This window comes from Pelophylax lessonae (assembly GCF_965119305.1).
Source record: "Pelophylax lessonae genome assembly, chromosome: 3".
NCBI lineage: Eukaryota > Metazoa > Chordata > Amphibia > Anura > Ranidae > Pelophylax > Pelophylax lessonae.
In genome coordinates, this window is record NC_138770.1 from 268,810,885 (window position 1) to 268,832,063 (window position 21,179).

At 47.3% G+C, this 21,179-nt stretch overlaps 1 protein-coding gene across 2 annotated transcripts in view; it reads left to right on the plus strand.

The window, feature by feature from the left end:
- ECT2 (epithelial cell transforming 2) overlaps positions 1–21,179 on the plus strand; it is a 181,031-nt gene that overhangs the window by 137,457 nt on the left and 22,395 nt on the right. For both annotated transcript variants that reach the window (XM_082252570.1, XM_082252571.1), the window contains 3 exons: positions 2,536–2,617; positions 4,503–4,581; positions 4,791–4,910. In XM_082252570.1, the coding sequence (XP_082108696.1) occupies positions 2,536–2,617; positions 4,503–4,581; positions 4,791–4,910 (281 nt within the window). The remainder of the gene's footprint in view (positions 1–2,535; positions 2,618–4,502; positions 4,582–4,790; positions 4,911–21,179) is intronic.

Below are 21,179 nucleotides of genomic sequence, written 5' to 3' on the forward strand. Positions count from 1 at the left end.
TTAGCTGTCCACAGGAATTTCTATACATTCTTGTCGTTACCTCCCTCTTATATATATATATATATATATGTGTGTGTGTATGTATAGCTTGTTCCCGGATTACTCTCCTCTCTTACACTTGAAAAAAGAGCGCGCACGCCCATTGAGAGCAGTGCACAAGCTCTGAAACGCGTTGTGACATTTCCAGTCTCCGGTGACGTCACGCTGCGTTCTAGCGTGGTCCTTGGCGCCCAGCCGTACCTGGAACCCGGAAGACGGAGGATCCTCTGCACAGCGTCCACCCGACCGGCACGGAGTGTTCCATTCTCCAGGACCCCTGGGACAACATCCATCTCCTGACATACAACCGGAGTATACAAGCCAAACTCTACTTCCATCTAGTGAGTTGTTACTACATAGTGATTTTAAGCCTTAATAAATTGCTGTACTTAGAGGCGCTCTGTCTTTCTTTTACTTTGAAAATATTCAGGAGATTCCCCTGTTTACGCTGTCCTACAAGGTGGCCCAAAAGACCATCACCTCTGCGTGTAGGGTGTCTGATCTGGCAGCTTTACCCTGTCATTCACCCTGTCTGTTGATTCAGAGGGATAAGGTGCTTCTTTCCCCCTTGTCTCTTTCCTTCCAAAGGTTGTCTGCTTTTCATTTGAATGAAGACATTGTGTTGCCTTCCCTGTGTCCCAGGCCTAAACATCTGAAGGAAATTGCTTTGCATGCTTTGGATGTGGTCCGGGCAATTAGGGTGTACCTGGCAGCTACAGAGTCTTTCAGGAAGTCACTCTCTATTTGTGCTCATGGACTGAACTAAAACGGTTGTCCACTTCCTCTGCGACCATTTCCAGGTTGGTCACAGACAGTGGTTCAGGCCTATTCTGTCAGGGTGTCAGGTTTTTCCCTTTCACTGTCAAAGGCACACTCTGCTAGGGCGCTTAGCTTAGGGCCTTCGGTCATCAGGCGTCTGTCACGCTGGTTTGCAAGAAGTTTTCTAAAGTTGATGTGTCGCCATCTGTGGATGCTTCCTTCGGCCGCAAGGTTTTGCAGTCTGCTCTTTAAGCGGACCTGATCCTCTGTGAGGCTGTATTGTTGTGGTTTTTTTTTTTTTTTTTTTTTTTTTAAGGTGGGCTCCAGTTGTTGGAGCTCCTGCTGCCTGGTTGGCGAATTTTTAGCCTTGGGAATTTTTTGGTTGTTCCCACCCCTCACTGTTTTGGGAAGTCCCAATGGTAATAATACCAGGCGCTGTGTCCATCAATGATTGAAAGAGAAAATGGGATTTTTGAGTTACTGTAAAATCCATTTCTCTGATGTTCATTGACGGACACATCACCCACTCCTCTGTTGAGTTATTCTCCTGACACTGCTTGTAACAAAACTGAGTGGCTCTAGCAGAGAGAGGGAGTATACCCCTTGGGACTGCCCATGGGTGTAGCCAGAATTATTTTTTGCCTAGTGTCCTACTCCTGTAGGGGGCAGTATAACCCAATGGTTATAAATACCAGAAGCTGTCTGTCAATGAACATCATCAGAGAAATGTATTTTACGGTAAGTCAAAAATCCAATTTTTTTGTACTTGCAATAAGTAATTTCTCTGAGTTCGGACACAGCACCCACCCCTCTATGGAGTTCGGATACTTCTAATACTGCTTGCTACTAAACTGATTACCTAGTGCAGAGAGGGGGGTTATATTACAAACTGAGGATGGTGTAGCCAGGTGTTTTTTGTGCTCCCTAAGTCTACTCCTGGAAGAGGCAATATAACCCAGTAGTTATGATTTATGGAGCGCTGTGTCCATCGAACTCGGAGACATTATATTTTACGTTAAGAAAAAAAAAATCGCATTTTTGTGCTGCCATTAAGCAGTGTTTTCAGCAGTGTTTAGGAAGAGGAGCGTTTTTGTTAGAGAACAGATGGCTGTTGGCATCCTTAACCAGTGAAAAGCTGGTGTTAAGGAGCAGGCCAGGAAAGGAGGGGTGGGTGGCTAGGACAGGGGCTTCTTCCCCACATCTCTGGCCTGGTGGTTGTGGAGGTTGCTGGGGGGTGACTTATCAGAATCTAAAAGTCCCCTTTAACAAGCACCCCCCCCCCCCCCCAATATTGAGGGAATGTGGCCTGGTATGGTTCATAGGGGGATCCTGCTCCTAGAGGCTGAAGCTTGAAAAAAACACTTCTAGCCTAAAATAGTGTGCATGGGGACACACAGGGTTACACCATTTGCTTCTAGGTGGCAGAAAAAAAGCTAGTGTGCATTGGAGCCTAATAGCTGGATTATTTCCATGTTTTCCTCAGCTCTTTAGCAAAACTTGTGTACATAAAGGCTAACCTGCTCTGCAGCTAGAATTCAGTATATTAAATTATCATGTAATCACTGCTCAAAAAAACTTGTAACTGGTGTGGTTAAACATTTCTAAGGATCACAGCAAAGATACTCTTGCCACTTTATGGGATGTTCTCACTGAGTGAAACCATTGAATATTTATACATGTGGGAGCTAAGGATTTAATTAATAAAACCTTTCAACCCAATGTGTGTTTTTTTTGTAGACCTTAAGAAGCACACTACAGATGACAACCCAGATAAAATTAAGCTTGAGAAGGCCATAGATTCCCTAAAAGAGGTGATGACGTAAGTAACCAGTTGTGCATACTAAGTTGCTATTGTTGTATTTCTTATCTTTTATGGGTAATCTCTTCTGTTATAAACTCTAGCTGCACTGTTTTACCTTGCTGGTGCCTGTATACTGATAGCGATTTGCTAATCACATCCAATTATCTACAAGTAGTATGTAACCTTCATACAACCCTTCAGTCTGGTAAATAGTTTAAATTTGTCTTTTAACCACTTCCAGACCGCCCACCGCATACATACTGCGGCAGGGCAGCCCGGCTGCGTAAAATCACGTATATGTACATGATTTTGTGCAGGGGTTCTCGCGGGAACCAATGTGCCACTGGAGCGTGCGCCGCTCCTGCTGTAATCAGACACAGCGGGAGCCAATCAGCGGGTCCGGAAGGCGCGATAGCTGCCGGTCTCCCGCAATCGTACAGGGGAATGACCGAATGGCCGTCTGCCTATGTAAACTGTTCTGTCACAGAGGCAGAGAGATCTTTTGTTCCAGCTAAGCTTAAAACACAGATCTCTTTTCCTCTAGCACATCCATCCGCCACACAGTTAAAGCATTTCCTAGGAGCACACTTAACCCCTTGATCGCCCCTAGTGTTAACCCCCTTTTTACCAAAAAGATGTAGCATAATACATGTTGGCCTAAATTGATGCGATTTATGTTAACTTTTTTTTTTTTTTTCCCTTCAAAATTCTTTTTTTTTTTTTTGTTTTCAGTACAAAAAACAAACCGCAGAGGTGGTCAAATACCACCAAAAGAAAGCTCTATTTGTGGGGGGGGAAAGACATAATTTTTTTTTGGTACAGCGTCGCACGACCACGCAATTTTCAATTAAAGCAATGCAGTGCCATATCGCAAAAAATGGCCTGGTTTATTAATGGAGTAAAACCTTCCGTATCTCAAGTGGTTAATGTTGCCATTTGAAATTAGTGTATATACACAGGACCTAAAGATCCTCTTATCTAAATATTTCTTTTTTCTTGTCCTTGTTAATTTTCTCCTCTATATGTTAAAGTGGAGTTCCACCCATTTTTGGAACTTTAGATCTATGTAATCTTCTTTAAAATGGCTTTCACCAATGGAAACTTTTTTTTTGCTAGTAAATACCTTAATTTCTGCTTTATTCCTCCTCTCCTCACTTCCGGGTCCGATCGGCGATGACGTCATTCGGCGATTCGCATTGTCTGCTGGGATGTATTCTATTCCAGAAATCTCGCAGTAGCTGAGCTGTACTGAGCCGTGCCTGCCCCGCCTCCGCCCCGCCTCCTCTCATTGAGTTGTATTGCATGCACTGTATTAAGGCCTCCTCCGCCCCGCCTCCCTCGAGACGGGGCGGAGGCGGGGCAGAGAACAGCCTTAATACATTGCATACAATACAACTCAATGAGAGTAGGCGGGGCAGAGAACGGCCTTAATACATTCATACAATACAACTCAATGAGAGGAGGCATGGCGGGGCAGGCACGGCTCAGTACAGCTCAGCTACTGCGAGATTTCTGGAATAGAATACATCCCAGCAGACACTGCGAATCGCCGAATGACGTCATCGCCGATCGGACCCGGAAGTGAGGAGAGGAGGAATAAAGCAGAAATTAAGGTATTTACTAGCAAAAAAAAAGTTTCCATTGGTAAAAGCCGTTTTAAAGGGGATTACATAGATCTATGTATTCCAACCTATTAAAAATGGGTGGAACTCCGCTTTAAGAGGTACCTAGATAAACCGCATCGCATGGATATGTAATCCCTAATCTTTTCCTTTCAGACAGCCAGAGCTTTTACATTTTTTTTGTATTCATACCATTCAGTATTAAGTCGTTTAAACCCAGAGAGATGTGATTTACTGGACAAATTTATTTATTTATTTATTTTTTGTCTCCAAATTGACAGTCATATTAATGAAGATAAAAGGAAAACTGAAGGGCAAAGGCAGATCTTTGATGTGGTTTATGAAGTGGATGGATGTCCTGTAAGTACTCACTTCTGATATACATGTACAGCATAATTCAAAAGCATGATGCTGGTAATTAATGGAACTCGTGCAGTTAGTCCCCATTAAGTAAATTTGCTAGTCTGTTATGATACTGTGTAGTCATTTTCTCCTTTTTCCATATAGATTTTGTTTTGTGGTGTGCAATATGTAGTGTAACCTTTTCATTATTCCCACTTTTGTTATAGGCAAATCTATTATCCTCGCATAGGATGCTGGTACAGAGAGTGGAAACGATTGCTCTTGGGGAAGATCTGTGTGACAGAGGAGAACAAGTCACACTCTTTCTATTTAATGATTGCCTTGAGGTGAGACTTTATTAAATACTAACATCTGAGGAAATGTGGGGTGGTCTGCTAGGGAAATTTAAATGGAAGGAAGACTGTTCTGAAACTTCAGAACATATCCTGTTACATTTAGGGAAATATGGAGGAACTGTCAACATTGCATGCTCAAAATCCTCTGAAATTGTTCTAAGCTCCAGGGATTGCAAGTGGCAAAAATAATTGCTGCTCAGTATTATAAATTGATTATCTGTACGTCTAACAAGGATAAAAGGTCAGATGTGCAGATTGGCAGATGAATAATGAAGGCCGATTTCAGATTCATTGTTAAACTGGCCCTGTTTTTTTTTTTTTTTTTTAAAGAAAACCTAAACCTATAAAGAGAAAAAAACAGAGTTCATTCTACAGCTTGTGCACAATACTGGCATGTGTCTAGATGAATTCACTCCACTGCGTGGGAGTTAGGTCAACCCAGGCTGGCCTGTCAAGATGGCCAAATTCAGTGAACTCAGAAGATGACCAGGTGAAGATTTCAGCAGTGACAAGAGGGACTATAGCCATCGCAATTGTCAGTGCTGGAAGGGGGTCTTTTTGGCAGGTGAATCTGCCGCAATGTGCAAATTTGCTGTGCATATCTTCACATTATGGCAAATGGCCTGATCCTGGAGTTTTATTCTGCCTTAATAAGGTTATCCACTCCCCAATGATGACTCAATTTCTATTTTTGCCCTCGTGGCTGTGTGATGATGCCTGGATGCCCATGTAAAATCTAGCAGTGTCGGCCCACACATAAAACAGTATTATGCCCAAAATCAAAAATGTCATTGTGACGGGATTCACTTTGGTTGGGGGGCCCATGGAACCCAGCTTACCTTAGAGAGGTTGAGAAATCCCTGTCTCAGCTCACTAGGCTCCTCATGTGTAAGTCACCCTGTGTCTCTTAAGGACACAAGGTGACCAAGAAAATGATGGACTTAATGAACACAGAATATGGTTTAGATTACTCAAGTGGAACAGTAATATTTGTCAACAATATATCTCAGACTATATGAAGACTCTGGGACTCTAGGCCTAGCTGCCTATTGCCAATAAGGCTTTACACTGACTCCGAGCAGATGTTCATATCATCAGCTCAATCACCGGTCTTCCACACCTTGTAATTATGCTGATTTCCTCTGTTTTTGGACTTTTAATAAATGTGTATTGTATTTTGTTTTAGCCTTGTTGCCGGCAGTCTGGTCTAGAGTTAATTACCATGTTAATGAATATTTTTGCAAGGCACTGTAGATGTGATTAGCCATGAGTCAACTGTACCTAGTTATCTAACCATTGTGTGATGTTTTGGGTAATTACATACTCTCAATTGTAGAAGTCTGTTTCTTGTTCAATAAAGTTAGTTGATGTTTTCAGGTACATACAAGCTAAGTTCAGCCTAGTTTTGTATGTAGGGCTGCTGGAATATCTATCCATGTCCCAGACTGGAGGAAGCTGTATTCTGACGGAAGCCCACAAGTACAGTGTGGGTCGGGGGTTTCGTTAGTCAATTGCAGCTTACGAATCATTACATGTGGCGGCTCATTTGTTTTCCAATTTAGGCTTTCACCTGGTGATCTGGCCAGTAACACACCACCTATATTAAGAGTACACCGACTCTGGATGAATAAGCACAGGGGCAGAGCAGACAGCACTATTTATCGTTCATTGACGGACGAAGTCCTCTGATGCATAGAAGTAGGTAATACCACCCCCTACAGGAGTAGGACACTAGGCAGAATTTCCGGCTACGTCTATGGGCAGTCCCTGGGGGGTATACCCTCTCTCTTCCTGCATAGGATGTCAGTTTTAATCTGCCTAGTCAGGAGTAAGGACCTAGTTCCTTGCTGTGATCTTTGGTCCTGGCATAAAGTAATTTTTTATGTAGATTTTTTTTTTATTTTATTTTTTTCTCCGGATCGTTTTTCCTGTGAGATCTTCTAGCAATTATGCTGGGCTGGGCGACAGACTGGACCCCCATATCCAGTGGTCACCCCAGTCTGGCCAACGAGCGTGTGCAGGCCTTGGCTCCGCCCTGGGTCGGCCGCGACGGTCCTGATGGACGGGGACTGGCCCCGCGAGTTAAACGCCTTGCCAGGACGCACACGACAGTGTTCCTATTTGTCCGGCAGCCCCCCTACTCCGGTGGCGTGGGGTCCTGGTATGAGATGGCGCCAGCCTGTGTCCCGGTATGGTGAGTAAACGTCCCCCCCCCCCCCCCTCCCTGGCGAGTTATGGGGTGGACCCAGGCCCTCTCTCTGGGATGGTCGGACCCTCACACTCCAGGGTTCCTTCTGTCCTGTTGTGACCCCCGCCCCCTACATGGGGGACTGTTTGGGCCTACCTGAGGCTGGGGCCTAGTGTGCAGGCTGCATGGGGGGTCGGGGGATGCATGTTTGCGGCGCTCGGTCGAGTTGCCTTCGACATCCATAAGCCTCCGAAGGTGGAAATGTTTTTTTCCCTTCCCCACTTATTTTGCTGGCCTGCTCGCCAAAGAATGGGAGCGGAGGACACGTTCTCCCGGGGTGTCTAAGCGGTTTACCAGGTGCTACCTTTTTGAGGAGTCTCTGGTGAAGAAGTGGTTGGTGCCACCTAAGGTGGATCCCCCAGTTTCCAGATTTAACAAGGCTACCGTGATTCCAATGGAAGATTCCCCGTCCTTTAAGGACCCAGAGGATAGGAAGGCCGAGGCTGTGGCCCGCAACATGTACGCTATGGCGGGGACTGCGCTTTGGCCCTTGTCACCCAAACGGTAACTGAATGGATGAAGCTGCTATGCTGTGACTTGGAGGGGCCAGCCTGTCCCTCCTGAATTTGGGCAACTTTTGGACCAGAAGGTGCAGGCGCTGCAATATGCTTGCGTTGCTGTGCTGGACATTGCTTCCCTTTTGGGTCATCTGTCATTTTCGCCGGTGGTCATGAGGCGCGTATGCTCTGGCTGAAGTGTTGGTCTGCGGATCAGGCTTCTAAGAAGGCCTTGACAGAACTCCCCTTTTTAAGGGGACCGTCTGTTTGGGGCTACCCTGGACAACATTATTAAAGATGTTAAGGGGGGTAAGAGTACCTTTTCTCCCGCAGGCTTCCAGGGGTAGGGACTCTCGCCGTAGGCGGGGGTCCGTCCTTTTCGGCTCACAAAGTATTCTCGTCCCTCGGGGGCAGCCGATAAGGCTAAGCCCTTCAAGGCTCCCTCGGGTGCTTCCAATCTTCCCTGGTCTGGGAAACTGAAGTCTGGTTCCGCCAGACCTGCAGACAAGGCCCCGTCGGCCTGAAGGTGCGCCCTCACCCGTGAATGGGGTGAGGGGGATGCCTTTGCCGGTTCTCTGACATGTGGCTGGCCCGGATCCCAGACAAATAGGTCCGGGAGATTGTGTGGTCCGGATACAAGATTGAGTTTCGATCCGTTCCTCCGGTCAGGTTTTTCCCTTCCAATGTCCGCCTATCCCCGGATACCTTGCGAGCGCTCTATGGGGCAGTGCAGGATTTGCTATAGCAAGGAGTGATGGTGTCTGTTCCACACCCGGAACGCTTTCACGGGTTTTACTCCAACCTGTTCATGGTTCCCAAGAAGGAGGGCAAGGTGCGGCCAATCCTGGGCCTAAAGGCTGTGAATGTGTTTGTGCACGCTCAAAAGTTCAAGATGGAAACTATTCGCATGGTGGTGGCCTCCCTACATGAGGGGGACTGCCTGGCCTCAATAGACATCAAGGATGCCTACCTTCACATTGCAATCTGTGCTGCTCGCCAATGGTTTCTCCGTTTTGCCGTACGAGAAGATCACTATCAGTTTGTGGCGTTACCCTTTGGTCTCGCCTCCACTCCTTGGGTCTTCACAAAGGTGTTGGCCCCGGTCCTGGCACTGTTGCGACAGCTGGGGATATAGGTCATGGGCTACCTGGACGATCTGATTCTCCGTGCGGAGTCCCCCGCATTGCTGACCGAAAATTTGGGGGTTCACCATGAGTCCTCTGGAGGAGTTTGGTTGGGACGTGAACCTTCAAAAGTCGTCTCTGACCCCTTCCATGAGACTGCTCTATCTGGGCCTGACCTTGGACTCGTCCTCTGCTAGGGTGTTTCTTCTTCGGGAAAAACTCCAGAAGATCCAGTCAGCGGTTCGTTTGTTGATGTCCAACGACCGGCCGTCCCTTTGGACCTGTATGAGAGTACTGGGACTGATGGTGTCCTCCTTCGAGGCGGTCCCATTCGCTCAGTTCCACACAAGGGTTCTTCAAAAGGAAATTCTTCTCAAGTGGAACAAACGCCCGAATTCTCTGGATTCTCGGATTTGGTTAAGCCACAGGACCAGAGAGTCCCTGGTCGGGTGGCTTCAGTCCCCGATGCTTCAGTCGGGGAAATCCTTTCTCCCTATATACTGGACAGTTGTCACCATGGATGCGAGTCTGTCCGGGTGGGGGGGGGGAGTTCTCAATCAAAACTCGGTTCAGGGAGTCTGGTCCCTGAAGGAATCTCAATTGCCGATCAACGTCCTGGAGCTGAGAGCGATCCGGCTTTACCTGATGCACTGGACCGACCGTCCTGGAGGGTTGCCCCGTGCGCATTCAATCGGACAATGCCACGGCCGTGGCTTATGTCAATCATCAAGGGGGCACCAAGATTGTCCTTGCGGCCCTGGAAGTGGCGGACACATTGGGCGGAGTGCCATGTTCCAGCTCTCTCTGCGGTACACATTCCGGGAGTGGAAAATTGGCATTGCGGATTACCTCAGCCACCAGGCCTTGTATGCAGGGGAGTGGTCCCTGCATCTGGAGGTGTTTCACCAGTTGTGCCTGGGGCACTCCGGATGTGGATCTGTTGGTGTCTTGAACCAACAGGAAGGTACAGAGGTTTGTGACCTGCTCCCGGGACCCTCCGGCAGATGCACTGGTGGCCCGTAGGGGCCAGTACCGGCTGATGTATGCCTTTACTCTCAAGTTGCTGCTAAGACTTCTTCGCAGGATAGAGGCAGAAAGGATTCCGGTCATTCTTGTGGCTCCAGACTGGCCTCGTCGCGCTTGGTACACCGACCTGGTCAGACTTGACGCAGACGCCCCGTGGAGACTTCCTCTCCGGGAGAATCTGCTCTCTCAGGGGCAAATCTTCCATCCTGCAGCCCATTCCCTGGTAGTTTCATCCAGGGGGTGTGACACTTGGTACCACCGGTGCGACCTCTGCTACCGCCATGGGATCTTATTTTGGTGCTGTCGGTTCTCCAGAGGCCTCCCTTTGAGAATATTCGGGTGGTCCCCCTGCTTACCTGGTCTCAGAAGGTGGCCTTCTTGGTAGCTATCACTTCTGCGCCAGGGTGTCGGACTGGCAGCGCTGTCCTGTCGTTCCCCCTATTTGGTGGTTCACAAGGACAAGGTGGTACTTCGGCCGGATCCGTCTTTCCTGCCGAAGTTGGTTTCCAGTTTTCACTTTGTGCTCCAAGTCTAAACATCCTAAGGAATTTTCTCTGCATACCCTGGAGGTTTTTGCGATCAGGGTGTATTTGGCGTCTACCGAGTCTTTTCGCAAGTCTGACTCGCTCTTTGTGCTCACAGAAGGGGCTGCCTGCGTCTGCTGTGACTATTTCCAGATGGATCAGACAGACAGTGGTGCAGGCCTATTCCATTAGGGTTCAGGTTCCACCCTCCCCTGTCAAGGCGCACTCTACTTGGGCGCTTAGTGCTTCCTGGGCTTTTCGCCATCAGACGTCTGTGCTTCAGGTGTGCAATGCGGCGACCTGGTCGTCTGTTCACACCTTTACCAAATTTTATAAGGTGGACATGACGGCATCTGTGGATGCCTCCTTTGGCCGCAAGGTTTTGCAGGTTATGGTTTAGGGGGCCTCCTGGCCTTCCTTGAGGGCATAAGAATTTATATAGGACTAGATTCATTGTATTGGTGGTTGTAGTATTATCTAGAGACTTGCTAAGTTTTCCACTTATGTGACAATCTGCGGCATATTTCACAAACGTGTGTGTGTGTATATACGTGTGTATGTATGTGTGTGATATATATATATATATATGTATATGTATGTAGTGTGTGTGTGTGTATGTATGTATATGTGTGTATATATATATATAATATACACACACACACACCTATGTTTTCATACAAATTTACCATACATATAGCTCTTCCACTACTATGGAATAAAGGGAGGCTGTCATCCCAAGTGACCGGATACGATTGTCATTTTTAAACTTCCTTTTTTCATATTCATATCCACTAGAGATCCCCCCCCCCCTTTTTTTTATATATTCTATATATATTTTTTCGACTTCAGTTCCATAGTCACAGCCCCATACCAATTCATATTTATATTAATATTTTTAGCTTTTATTTTTATTTTCATATTCTTAAGTGCTGCCCACCTCTTAATTTCCCATTCACTAAGTTGTTACTTTTTACAAGAGCTTGTCCCAGATGCTTAATGGACAGCCTAATTTAGCCTCAAGCACCATTACTGCCACTTTCCTTCTCAGTACACACATCGTCCGTGTATCTTTGTTGTCTTGTATTCCCACGTATTTCCATGGCTGCAGTGTTTCCCAAGACCTTTTGGCCCCACTGAGCCACTATAGAATTCCGTCCTATCTGTGGGCATAAAAGCCCTAATCCAATATGGCGCCCACACGGCCTGAAGAAGCCGTTTAGTTCTTCGCATCGCGACCAGGAAGTGATGTCTCAGTCCTCCATACCCACTCCCCGTGCGTTTCACCGACTCCGGATACTGCGGCAACCACCGAAGGTATCCCCCATGCTGTGACAGCCAGCGGTAAAATCATTATCTAGGACCCCCAGGATCGCAATACCAGTCTTCTATGTGCATTACATGCTTTAAACAAGCTTACCATTGTGAGTATGTGTTTTTTTTATTTTATACTTCTTTGAAAAACACCGTTCTGCACTTAGAAGGCGCTGTTTTCTCTTTTCCAGATCTTCTTGACCCTTGGGTTTATGCTGCTCCTACAGGAGTAGGACATTAGCCAGAAAGAGTTTGACTAGGCATATGGGGCAGTCCCGGGGGGTATACTCCCACTTCCTGCTATAGGTCTTCAGTTTTTTTTTTTCTGCCTAGTCAGGAGTGAGGACCTATTTCCTTGCTAGGATCTCTGGTCCTAACATTTTTTTCCTTTTTTAAACTGAATTATTTTCTTTTATTTTCGGTTTCGCTGAGAACTACAATTCTCATTACTGTTAGAACTGCAATAAACTGCCGGACTGGGCAACGGACTGTATATCCTAGATCCTTACGGTCTTCCCAGTCTGGCCAGTGAGCGCGACCTGACCTTAGCTCCTTGCTAGGTTGGCCACAACATAGCCGCACTGGACGGGGGCTGGCCGGCGAGTTAAACGCCTCGTGAGGGCGCATAGCCCTGGTCATGATCTGAGTCGCATCGTGCCTCTGGCCCGCAGCACGCCCATTCCAAGATGGTGCGGTGGTCTGCCTGGAGCAGTACCCACTGGTCCCGAGGTGTGGGGAGTAGTCTCCCCTCCTCCCTGGTGTTTTTTTTTTTTTGGGGTGGACGTAGGCAGACCCCGAGTGCCCTTTCTTCCCTCATGTTTCTCCCCCCTCACTGTCTGGGTTCCTCTGCGGACCACCCCCCATTCACCCATGCCTAGTCGTCACCCCCCACCCCCGGTTGGTCATGCCTGTTTTTTCTGTTTGTGGGTGTTGAGCAGGTGCTGGGGGGCGGGGGTGAGGGGGGTGTGTTCCGCCAGCTACGCAATACTGTACACGTTTTTTTGGGGGAGGGGGTCCCTAGCGGGCTCCCCCTTACTGTTCAAGTGCACCTGGGGGTCCCGGGAGCTGCAAGCAATCTGCAGTGGGCCTCTTGTAGCAGTTCCTGTATTTCCTTTTTCTCTTTGATCACTACATGGCGTGCGGCCTGGCTCTCCGGCTCTGTTTGAGGAGGGGGTGGTGAGTCCCTGTGGGTGCTAAACTGCTCCTTCCTTCTGCTGTAGGTATTTGGTGCGCTGGGACTTGCGGTGCCACTGGTGCAGCAGGGGGGGGGGAATTTTTAGAGATTGACAGATGCAGCTCCATATTCTTCTTAACCATTGGGTTATGCTGCCTCCTACAGGAGTAGGACACTAGGCAGGTAAAAACTTTACCACGACTATGGGGCAGTCCCTGAAGGCATACACCCACTCACTGTGCAATAGGATTCAGTTTGTTTCTTCCTAGTTTAGGAGTAGGACCTAGTTCCCGGCTGGGACTTCAGTCTTAGCTTGTTTTTTTTTTTTTTTATTTTAAAGGGAACCTTTTATTAACATTTTTAATTTTTTAGCTAGTTATGTTCCTGAGAGAACTGCAATCAACAGCCGGATTGGGTTTCGGACTGGATATCCTAGATCTTTAAGGTCTCCCAGTCTGGCCAGCGAGTGTGTGCAGCTTATAGCCCCGCGCTAGGCCTTGCCACGACAGAGCCCCAATAGACGGGCGCTGGGCCACGAGTGAAACGCCTCGCCGTGATGCATACAACCTTGTTCAGCATGCCCCTTGGCCATCAGCACCCCCCACCCCGAGCGGAGAGGTAGCCTGTCCGGAGTGGCGCCCACCCGATTGTCGTTGGTATGGTGAGTAGTGTCGGTCCCCCCCCCATAGCTCTTGCGGTCTCGGGGTGGACGTGGACCATCGGGTTCCCATCCATTTCCCCCCAGCCCCTCTAACAGTCAGTGATCTTTTGTCCCTAACCTACCCCCATACCCCCCCCCCCCGTGGTTAGGTAGGAGCTGGCTTGGCCACTTGCTCCTGTGGCCACTTGGTCTTTGAGCAAGTTCCTGGCCCCCTGGGGGTTGGTGACTAGGGCAGGGATGTCCTTTGGGCTTCCTGCAGTGGTTATAGGCTTGAGTGGGGGCAGGGAGCGGATGTTTCGTCATCCACGGGTCTGCGCTTCACGTGTCTGTGTCAGGCTGAAAATGTAATTTGTGGCTTTGCGGCCTACTCGCGGCTGTCCGGCTACCTGTCCAAGCTGAACGAGATAAGGTGCCTGACCAAGCTGACTGGCGGATGCCTTATGCGGCCGGATCAAGCCAAAAATGTAGGCCGCAGCTGAGGGAACTGGCTGTCTGAGTGACTGACCAAGCTGTCTGAGCTGCTGATCAAGCTGACAGAACTGACGGCGGACTCGCGACCGGATCGGGCGGGCCCCAAATTTACGCAGCGGCTTTGCTGACCAGGGTGATAGAGCAGCAGATGGGCGTCTGCCCTTCTCCACCCTTCAGGGGGGTGGACATATGGACTGCTTGGCGCCCCCCTTGAAGCGGGGGTGCCGTGGGAGCATTGTTATGTGGGGGTACTCTGCGTCACGGCGGCCCCATCTTCCCCTTTATAGGGGGCTATGTCCTTTTATGTAATTTTTAGTGGGCGACCCTTGGGTCTAATGGGGGTCTTTTTGTGGAACTTTAGCCAACGTCTCCTTGCGGGACTGTAGTGGGCGACCTCCCCTGCTTGTTATGTTTTCAGGGTGAGCTTAGCGTATATCAACTCTACTGGGTCTGTATCCACGCACTTTGGGTACTCTGCGGTGAGGATCATTTTTTTTTTTTTTACTGCACATGCAAGCTGGTGGATGCACGGATTGTATCGGTGCAGAAAATTTTTAACATGTGAGCCACCGGTCCCCTCGGGGCTCGCAGATCCCTTAAAACAGCAAAGTTACTCCCTTTTCCCACAAACTGTGACAAAATTGTTGCAAGTCAGAGTTGTTCTAAACGCAATAACGGTAACCACGCATAATGTGGCTAAAAAGCTGGTGTGCGGACCAGGCTTCTAAAAAGGCTTTATCAGATCTCCCCTTTAAAGTGGACCGCCTATTTTGGTCTTTGTTGGATGAACTGATCAAAGGACTCACCGGTAGGAAGATGGGGCAAGTCACTGCGTAATAGACGGGCCCTTATTTTTCAGCACACAGGTGGCCCCTTCATGCCTTTGTCCCGCAGGAGAAAGGACCTAAGCCATTTAGGTCATCTGGGGGTCACCAAGAGTGTCCTGGCGGCCCGGGAGGTGGCCGAGATCTTAATATGGGCAGACAATTTTGTTCCAGCCCTCTCCGCCATGCATATACCCAGAGTGTAGAACTGGTAGGCGGATTACTTGAGTCATTAGGTGTTGGATCAGGGGGAATGGTCCCTGCACCCGGAGGTGGTTCACCTGTTGTGTGCGGTGGGGTACACCCAATGTAGACCTGTTTGTACCTTCTCGTTGAGCCGAGAAACTGAGGTTTGTAGCCAGGTCTCTGGATCCTCTGGCCGACTCCACAGATGCGCAAAAGTGAATATATCGGCGCAAACAATTGGCTGTATGCAATCAACTAAGTGCTGAAATAAGCTGCTATACCAACTGAGTTTACCACTACAAAGTAATTCAATAATCCAAAACAATGGTACAGCGCTAATAAGGTGCATTCAGTGATAATATGTAAAAATAAAAGAACATATATCTATGCAATATTAAGGTGCTATAATACATAAATCTATGCAGTATTAAAGTGCCATAGTACAAATAACTGTGCAATATTAAGGTGCTATAATAGAAATAAAGTGCTTGTAATGAATCAAATTCATATAATATATAAATAGATCCAAAGAGTCCAGTGGTTTTGTTCTAGAATTGGTGCAAAATTAGCTTGATGATGATAATCCAGCCAGTGTTTTACAAGTGAATCTGTGTCTTCCAACACCTAAGATAATTGGCCTCTCACCTGAAGTTTTGACCTGTTTCACCACAAGGTCAAAATAAGCAAATAATCATCAGCAGGGATTAGCAGGCTCTCTCACAGCCTCTCAGTAGACACACTGCTGCCCGAAGATAGCCAAAAAATAGGGACACGGATCTCATCATGGATATTGCATAAATAAAAAGCATCGGATCTAATGCTCCCAGTATGAATAGGGGTTTTTATTCAGGACAAAAAATAGTAACCTGTACAGGCACAACTGCATGGAAACCGCAATTATAGAGCAGCAAACTAGCTGTAAGCTTCCAGGTTGCCGGTGAAGACTCCGCCCCCCTATATGTGTTGCCTCATCAGTCAATCAGACGCTCGACTTCCTCAGTAGGGGGTGGACTCCACAGATGCACTGGTGGCTCCTTGGGGTCCGTTTCAGCTTTTGCCGATTTTTCTGCGCTGAATAGAGGTGGCAGGGATTCCGGTCCTTCTGGTGGCCCCAGACTGGCCTCACCAGTCTTGGTATGGTAAGGTTGGTCGCTGATGCTCCTTGCAGACTTCTCTCAGGGAAGATCTGTTGTCTCAAGGGACGATCTTCCTTCCTGCGTTACGGTCGCTGGCTTTAACGGTGTGGCTGTTGGAAGCCTGGTATTTAAGGATAGGGGACTTTCTGATTTCTTCACTGTTGAAGGCTAGAAAATCTACCTCCAGGGAGATTTATCATCGTACGTGGAAATCGTACGCCTCATGGTGTGAATCGATTAAGGTGCATCCACACTCCTTTTCAGTGGCTAGGATATTGGTTTTCCTCCAAAGAGAGGGGTTGAGCAGCGGTTGGCCTTGGGTACTATTAAAGGTCAGGTGTCGGCTCTGGCGGTGTTCTTTCATAGTTACATAGTTTGTGAGGTTGAAAAAAAGACATCAGTCCATCCAGTTCAACCTATGATGTGTGTGTTTGCTGTTAACCATACATTGTATACCCCTGTATGTTGTGGTCTTTAAGGTGCCCATCTAATAGTTTTTTGAAACTATCAATGCTCCCTGCTGATACGACTGCTTCTGGAAGAGAATTCCACATCCTTACTGCTCTGACAGTAAAGAACCCCTTACGTATTTTAAGCTTAAATCGTTTTTCCTCAAGTTTTAGTGAGTGGCCACGTGTCTTATTGTATTCTTTTTCTCTGAAAAGTTTGTTCTTTATGCTAGGATCATCACCAGTACAGTATTTGTACATTGATATCATATCCCCCCTCAATCATCTCATTCAGCACATCCTTCCTGAGGACCGGTGCCCAGAACTGGACAGCATACTCCAGATGTGGCCGGACCAGAGTCTTGTAGAGTGGGAGAATAATATCTTTATTTCTGGAGTGAATCCCCTTTTTTATACATGCCAGTATTCTGTTGGCTTTGCTTGCAGCGGCTTGGCATTGCATGCTACTGCCCAGCCTGTTGTCTACCAGTAGCCCCAGGTCCTTTTCCATCCTAGACTCACCTAGAGGTTTCACCCCCAGAGAGTAGCTTTCTTTAACATTACTGATGCCCAGGTGCATTATTTTACATTTTGCAACATTAAACCTCATCTGCCATGTAGTTGCCCACCACATTATCTTGTTCAGATCCGCTTGTAAGTTTTCCACATCTTGCATAGAGGATATTGGCATGCTTAGTTTTAGTATCATCTGCAAATACCGAGATTGTGCTGGATATCCCCTCCTCTAGATCATTTATGAATAAGTTAAACAGGATTGGCCCCAGGACAGAACCTTGGGGGACCCCACTTTCCACACCCGCCCAATCCGAGTACTCCCCATTAATCACCACCCTCTGAACTCTCCCCTGGAGCCAGTTCTCTATCCAGGTACTCACCCTATGGTCCATAACTACCTTCCTTAGTTTGTACAGTAAGCATTTGTGGGAAACGGTGTCAAAGGCCTTTGCAAAGTCCAAATACACCACATCCACAGGCTTCAAAAGGGGGGGGATAACTGCGCTAAACTCCTAAAGGTAAGCAACTACTTAAAGTGCGACAAACAACTGAACAAGATAAATATATAAATAAGTTGCGCTAAAAATGAGTAATACTATTGAAAATTATTAATCAAATTGGGAAATAAAGGAAACCAAAAGTGATGGTGATAAACCATACACTAGGCTGTGTGAAACCACAAATGTTCAAATGTATGTTAGAAATAAATCCAAAAATCTGGAGTCTGTATAAATCCAAGATGAAATGGTGAAGCCACTAGGTGTACAAACTTCTTACCAAATGCAGGTAAATAATACGCCCAAATCTCAAGATAACGATTTTGGTCGAGCAGCTCCAAAATGACTCCTCAGATTTGTATGATGTCTCAGTAGTCAAATGCCAAGTGCATGTAAAAAAGAATAACTTCCATAGTGTAATACTGTATCATCCAGTGATAACAATGGTAGTGTGAATCACCACCGATGCTAACTGCTTACCAGACATGCAATGAATCTGCGTGAAAAGTGACACCAACACCCTTAGATCCAATCTGCTTACCGAAAGGAAGATATAACTAGCCAGAAGTCAAGAAGGGAGCAACCTAGATTGGCCCAATAAGGTTCAAAGGGACCAACACCACAGCCGCTTACCAGACAACGGTAAAAAGATTGCCAATATCGGTCTGTTGGGGATGTCCTCCAAAAGTGGCCAGGGTGACTGAGCAAGATTCTCCAAAGTGATCCAAAGTAATCCAATTGCAAGGTTATGCAGAAAAAACAAAGGGCTCCATAGTGTAAAACCATAAATTTAATGATTAAAATAAAGGAGAGCAACTTACAGACATAGAAAGTGGATAAGCGTGGGTTTGAATAAGCCGCTGGCCAGTCGCCTCTTCTGCCCGTCCTCAGGCTCGTAGTGGTGATGTCGGCAGGATTCCAAGAAAGTATTAACTGATTTCCTTTTTGTAGGAGATTGCTTGTTCGGAGCTTCCATGGAAGAGATCGAGGGTCTTACTGGAGGTAAGTATTCTGCTCCTGGTAGTCTATGGAAGCAAAGAGTCTCGTTGCAATTGTGGCCCTTCTCGCCCCATAAGCGGTCCTTTCGTCCCTCGGGATCTAAGGACCAGGGATCAAAATCTGCCCGTAACCCTGCAGGGGGTTCCAAGAGGCCCTGGCCTGGTAAGTCGAGATCGGGCTCCTCTGGGACCGCAGACAAGCCCGTTTCTGCCTGAAGGGGCTGTAATGATATCTTGCGTTGGCACTCTGGTTTGTCAAGCCGCCATTTCGTTCAGGCGCTGTCACAGGCATCCATCTTGTGTTACAAGCTTGGTTGACAGTGTTAAAGCCAAATGGGTCATTCTTACCAGCTCCTTCCTCCAGCCTTTTGGCAGTTTAATGACCCCCTGGGTCACTATATGCCAGGTTCCTGCTAAGCTGACATTTTTCACACCTTTAACATACACAAGCTTTGACCAAGCAGACATTCAGGCTCCTCATGCTTTAAGAGTTAATTTGTAATCTGAACTCAGCATATGGCTACTAGGTCATTTCGGAAAATGACACAGTTGACCATGAAACTTCATATCTTTTTAACCAAACATAACATATTAACAAAACGTAGATATTTGGGTGCCCCATAAAATACAAATCGAATTAAGTCCAAGCACGGACAACGTCATGCCGAGGAAAGGCAAGCTAGCGATCCAAGGGCGTACAGGGCAGAGGTTAGTCCGAAATACCCCATGTTTAGTGTCTAAAGATAGGACATTCCAAACCGGACCATAAGATATTGGTTTCAAGCGTGTCACCGTTTCAATTCTCAAGATATGAGTGCTTTTATTAATCTGTCAAACGGGGAGGTCCCGTAGCAGTTTAGAAGACTCAGAGCCTATTGGCTAAGTACTTCTGGTGACACCCCCTGGAGAGTCCGAGAAAAGGACAGGAACTGATAGAGAGCTCAGTTCTCATCCTAAGATCGACGTCATAACACCGCCCCAAGGAGAACCAAACATACCTCTTCAACTCTGACACTTAAGGTAATATCAGGACTGTTTTAATGCAAGTATTTTCATTCTTTTATTCTCCTATTTCTAAATTGCTGTGTATTGTGTCTCCATTTCTTTGTAACCCATTTTTCTGTAAATATTTTTATTTGCACCAATTTTTTAACCTTTCTTATAAAACCTTATTTTGAAAGTGTTAAACTTTGTCTCTAAGCTCTTAAACGCAACTTGACCCAAACGAATCTGCCTCCTGAAGCGCGCTACTGTGTGTTATAGACAGTTAATTTAAAGTCATAATTGATATTTGTACTGTTTAGGCTAACCTATCCGAAACATTCTTGTCAGGTGACAGTGTGTGTTACAGACGGTTAGTCTAAAGTCATAATTGATATTTGTCAAACTATGAGCATCCCCTAGGCTCAGTATATAACGTAGGGGTGGTGGCAGGAAAGGGTTAATCGTTTCATTAACCCGGTGACAATCGCTCTGTCTGCTGGCATCTAGATTGTGGTACCTGTGTGCTGGGTGCAGCTGAGAGTGGCATTGTTACGCAAGTGACGGCAGGGTGTGAGATTGCTTGGTCTTTGGTCACGAGGTGGATGAGAAGGCCAGGGGTCTGATACCCGTATTCGTCACAGGGGCTCCCTCACCTGTATCTGGGGTGGGGGAACGTCTTTGCTTTTTTTCGGATCCCTGAACCTCCTTGATTCAAGACAAATGGGTCCACGAGTTGATTTGGTCTGGGGAAAAGATCGGATCTGGTCCTTGCCTCCGGCAAGGTTCTTCCCTTCCAACTTGCGTTTGGCCCCTGATTGCCTTTGAAGGTCGTCTTGGGGCGGCACAGGATCTGCTTTCATGGGGGTCATTGTACCGGTTCTGGAATCAGAATGCGTTCAGGGGTTTTATTCAAACCTATTTACTGTTCCCAGGAAGGATGGCAAGGTCCGTCCAATTCTGGACCTCAAGGCCTGGAACCACTTTGTGGGGGTTCAGAAATTTGGAATGGAGTCCATTCGCACGGTAGTGGCTTCCCTTCATCAGGGGGATTTCCTGGCCTCTATCAATCTCAAGGATGCTTGCCTTCATATCCCAATATGTCGGGCATCAGTGTTTCCTTTGCCGTGGGCTAAGAAGCACTTTCAATTAGTGGCGTTACCCTTTGGTCTTGCCTCAGCTCCTCGGGTGTTAACAAAGGTTTTGGCCCCGGTGTTAGCATTGCTAAGGCAGAAGGGGATTGTGGTACTGGGGTACTTGGATGACAACCTCCTGCAAGCAGTCTCCCAATGCCTTAAGACAGTCTGGACATTTTGGTGTGAACTTTGCAAGCGTTCGGATGGCAACTGAAGTTCCAAAAATCTGTTCTGGTACCGTCCACCAAGCTGGAGTATCTGGGCCTGACCCTGGACACGGCCTTAGTCCGGGTGTTTCTTCCGGAGGTGAAACTCCAGAAGTTGCAGGATGCAATACAGCTCCTGTTGTCCAGCTGGCGGTCATCTCTCCAGAACTTGTTTTCCAGTGCTGGGCTTGTTGGTCTCCACCTTTTTTGAGGCGGTTCCGTTTGCTCAGTTCCATACCAGATCTCTGCAAAAGGAGTTTCTTGCCAAATGGAACAAGAACCCACAGTCTCTGAT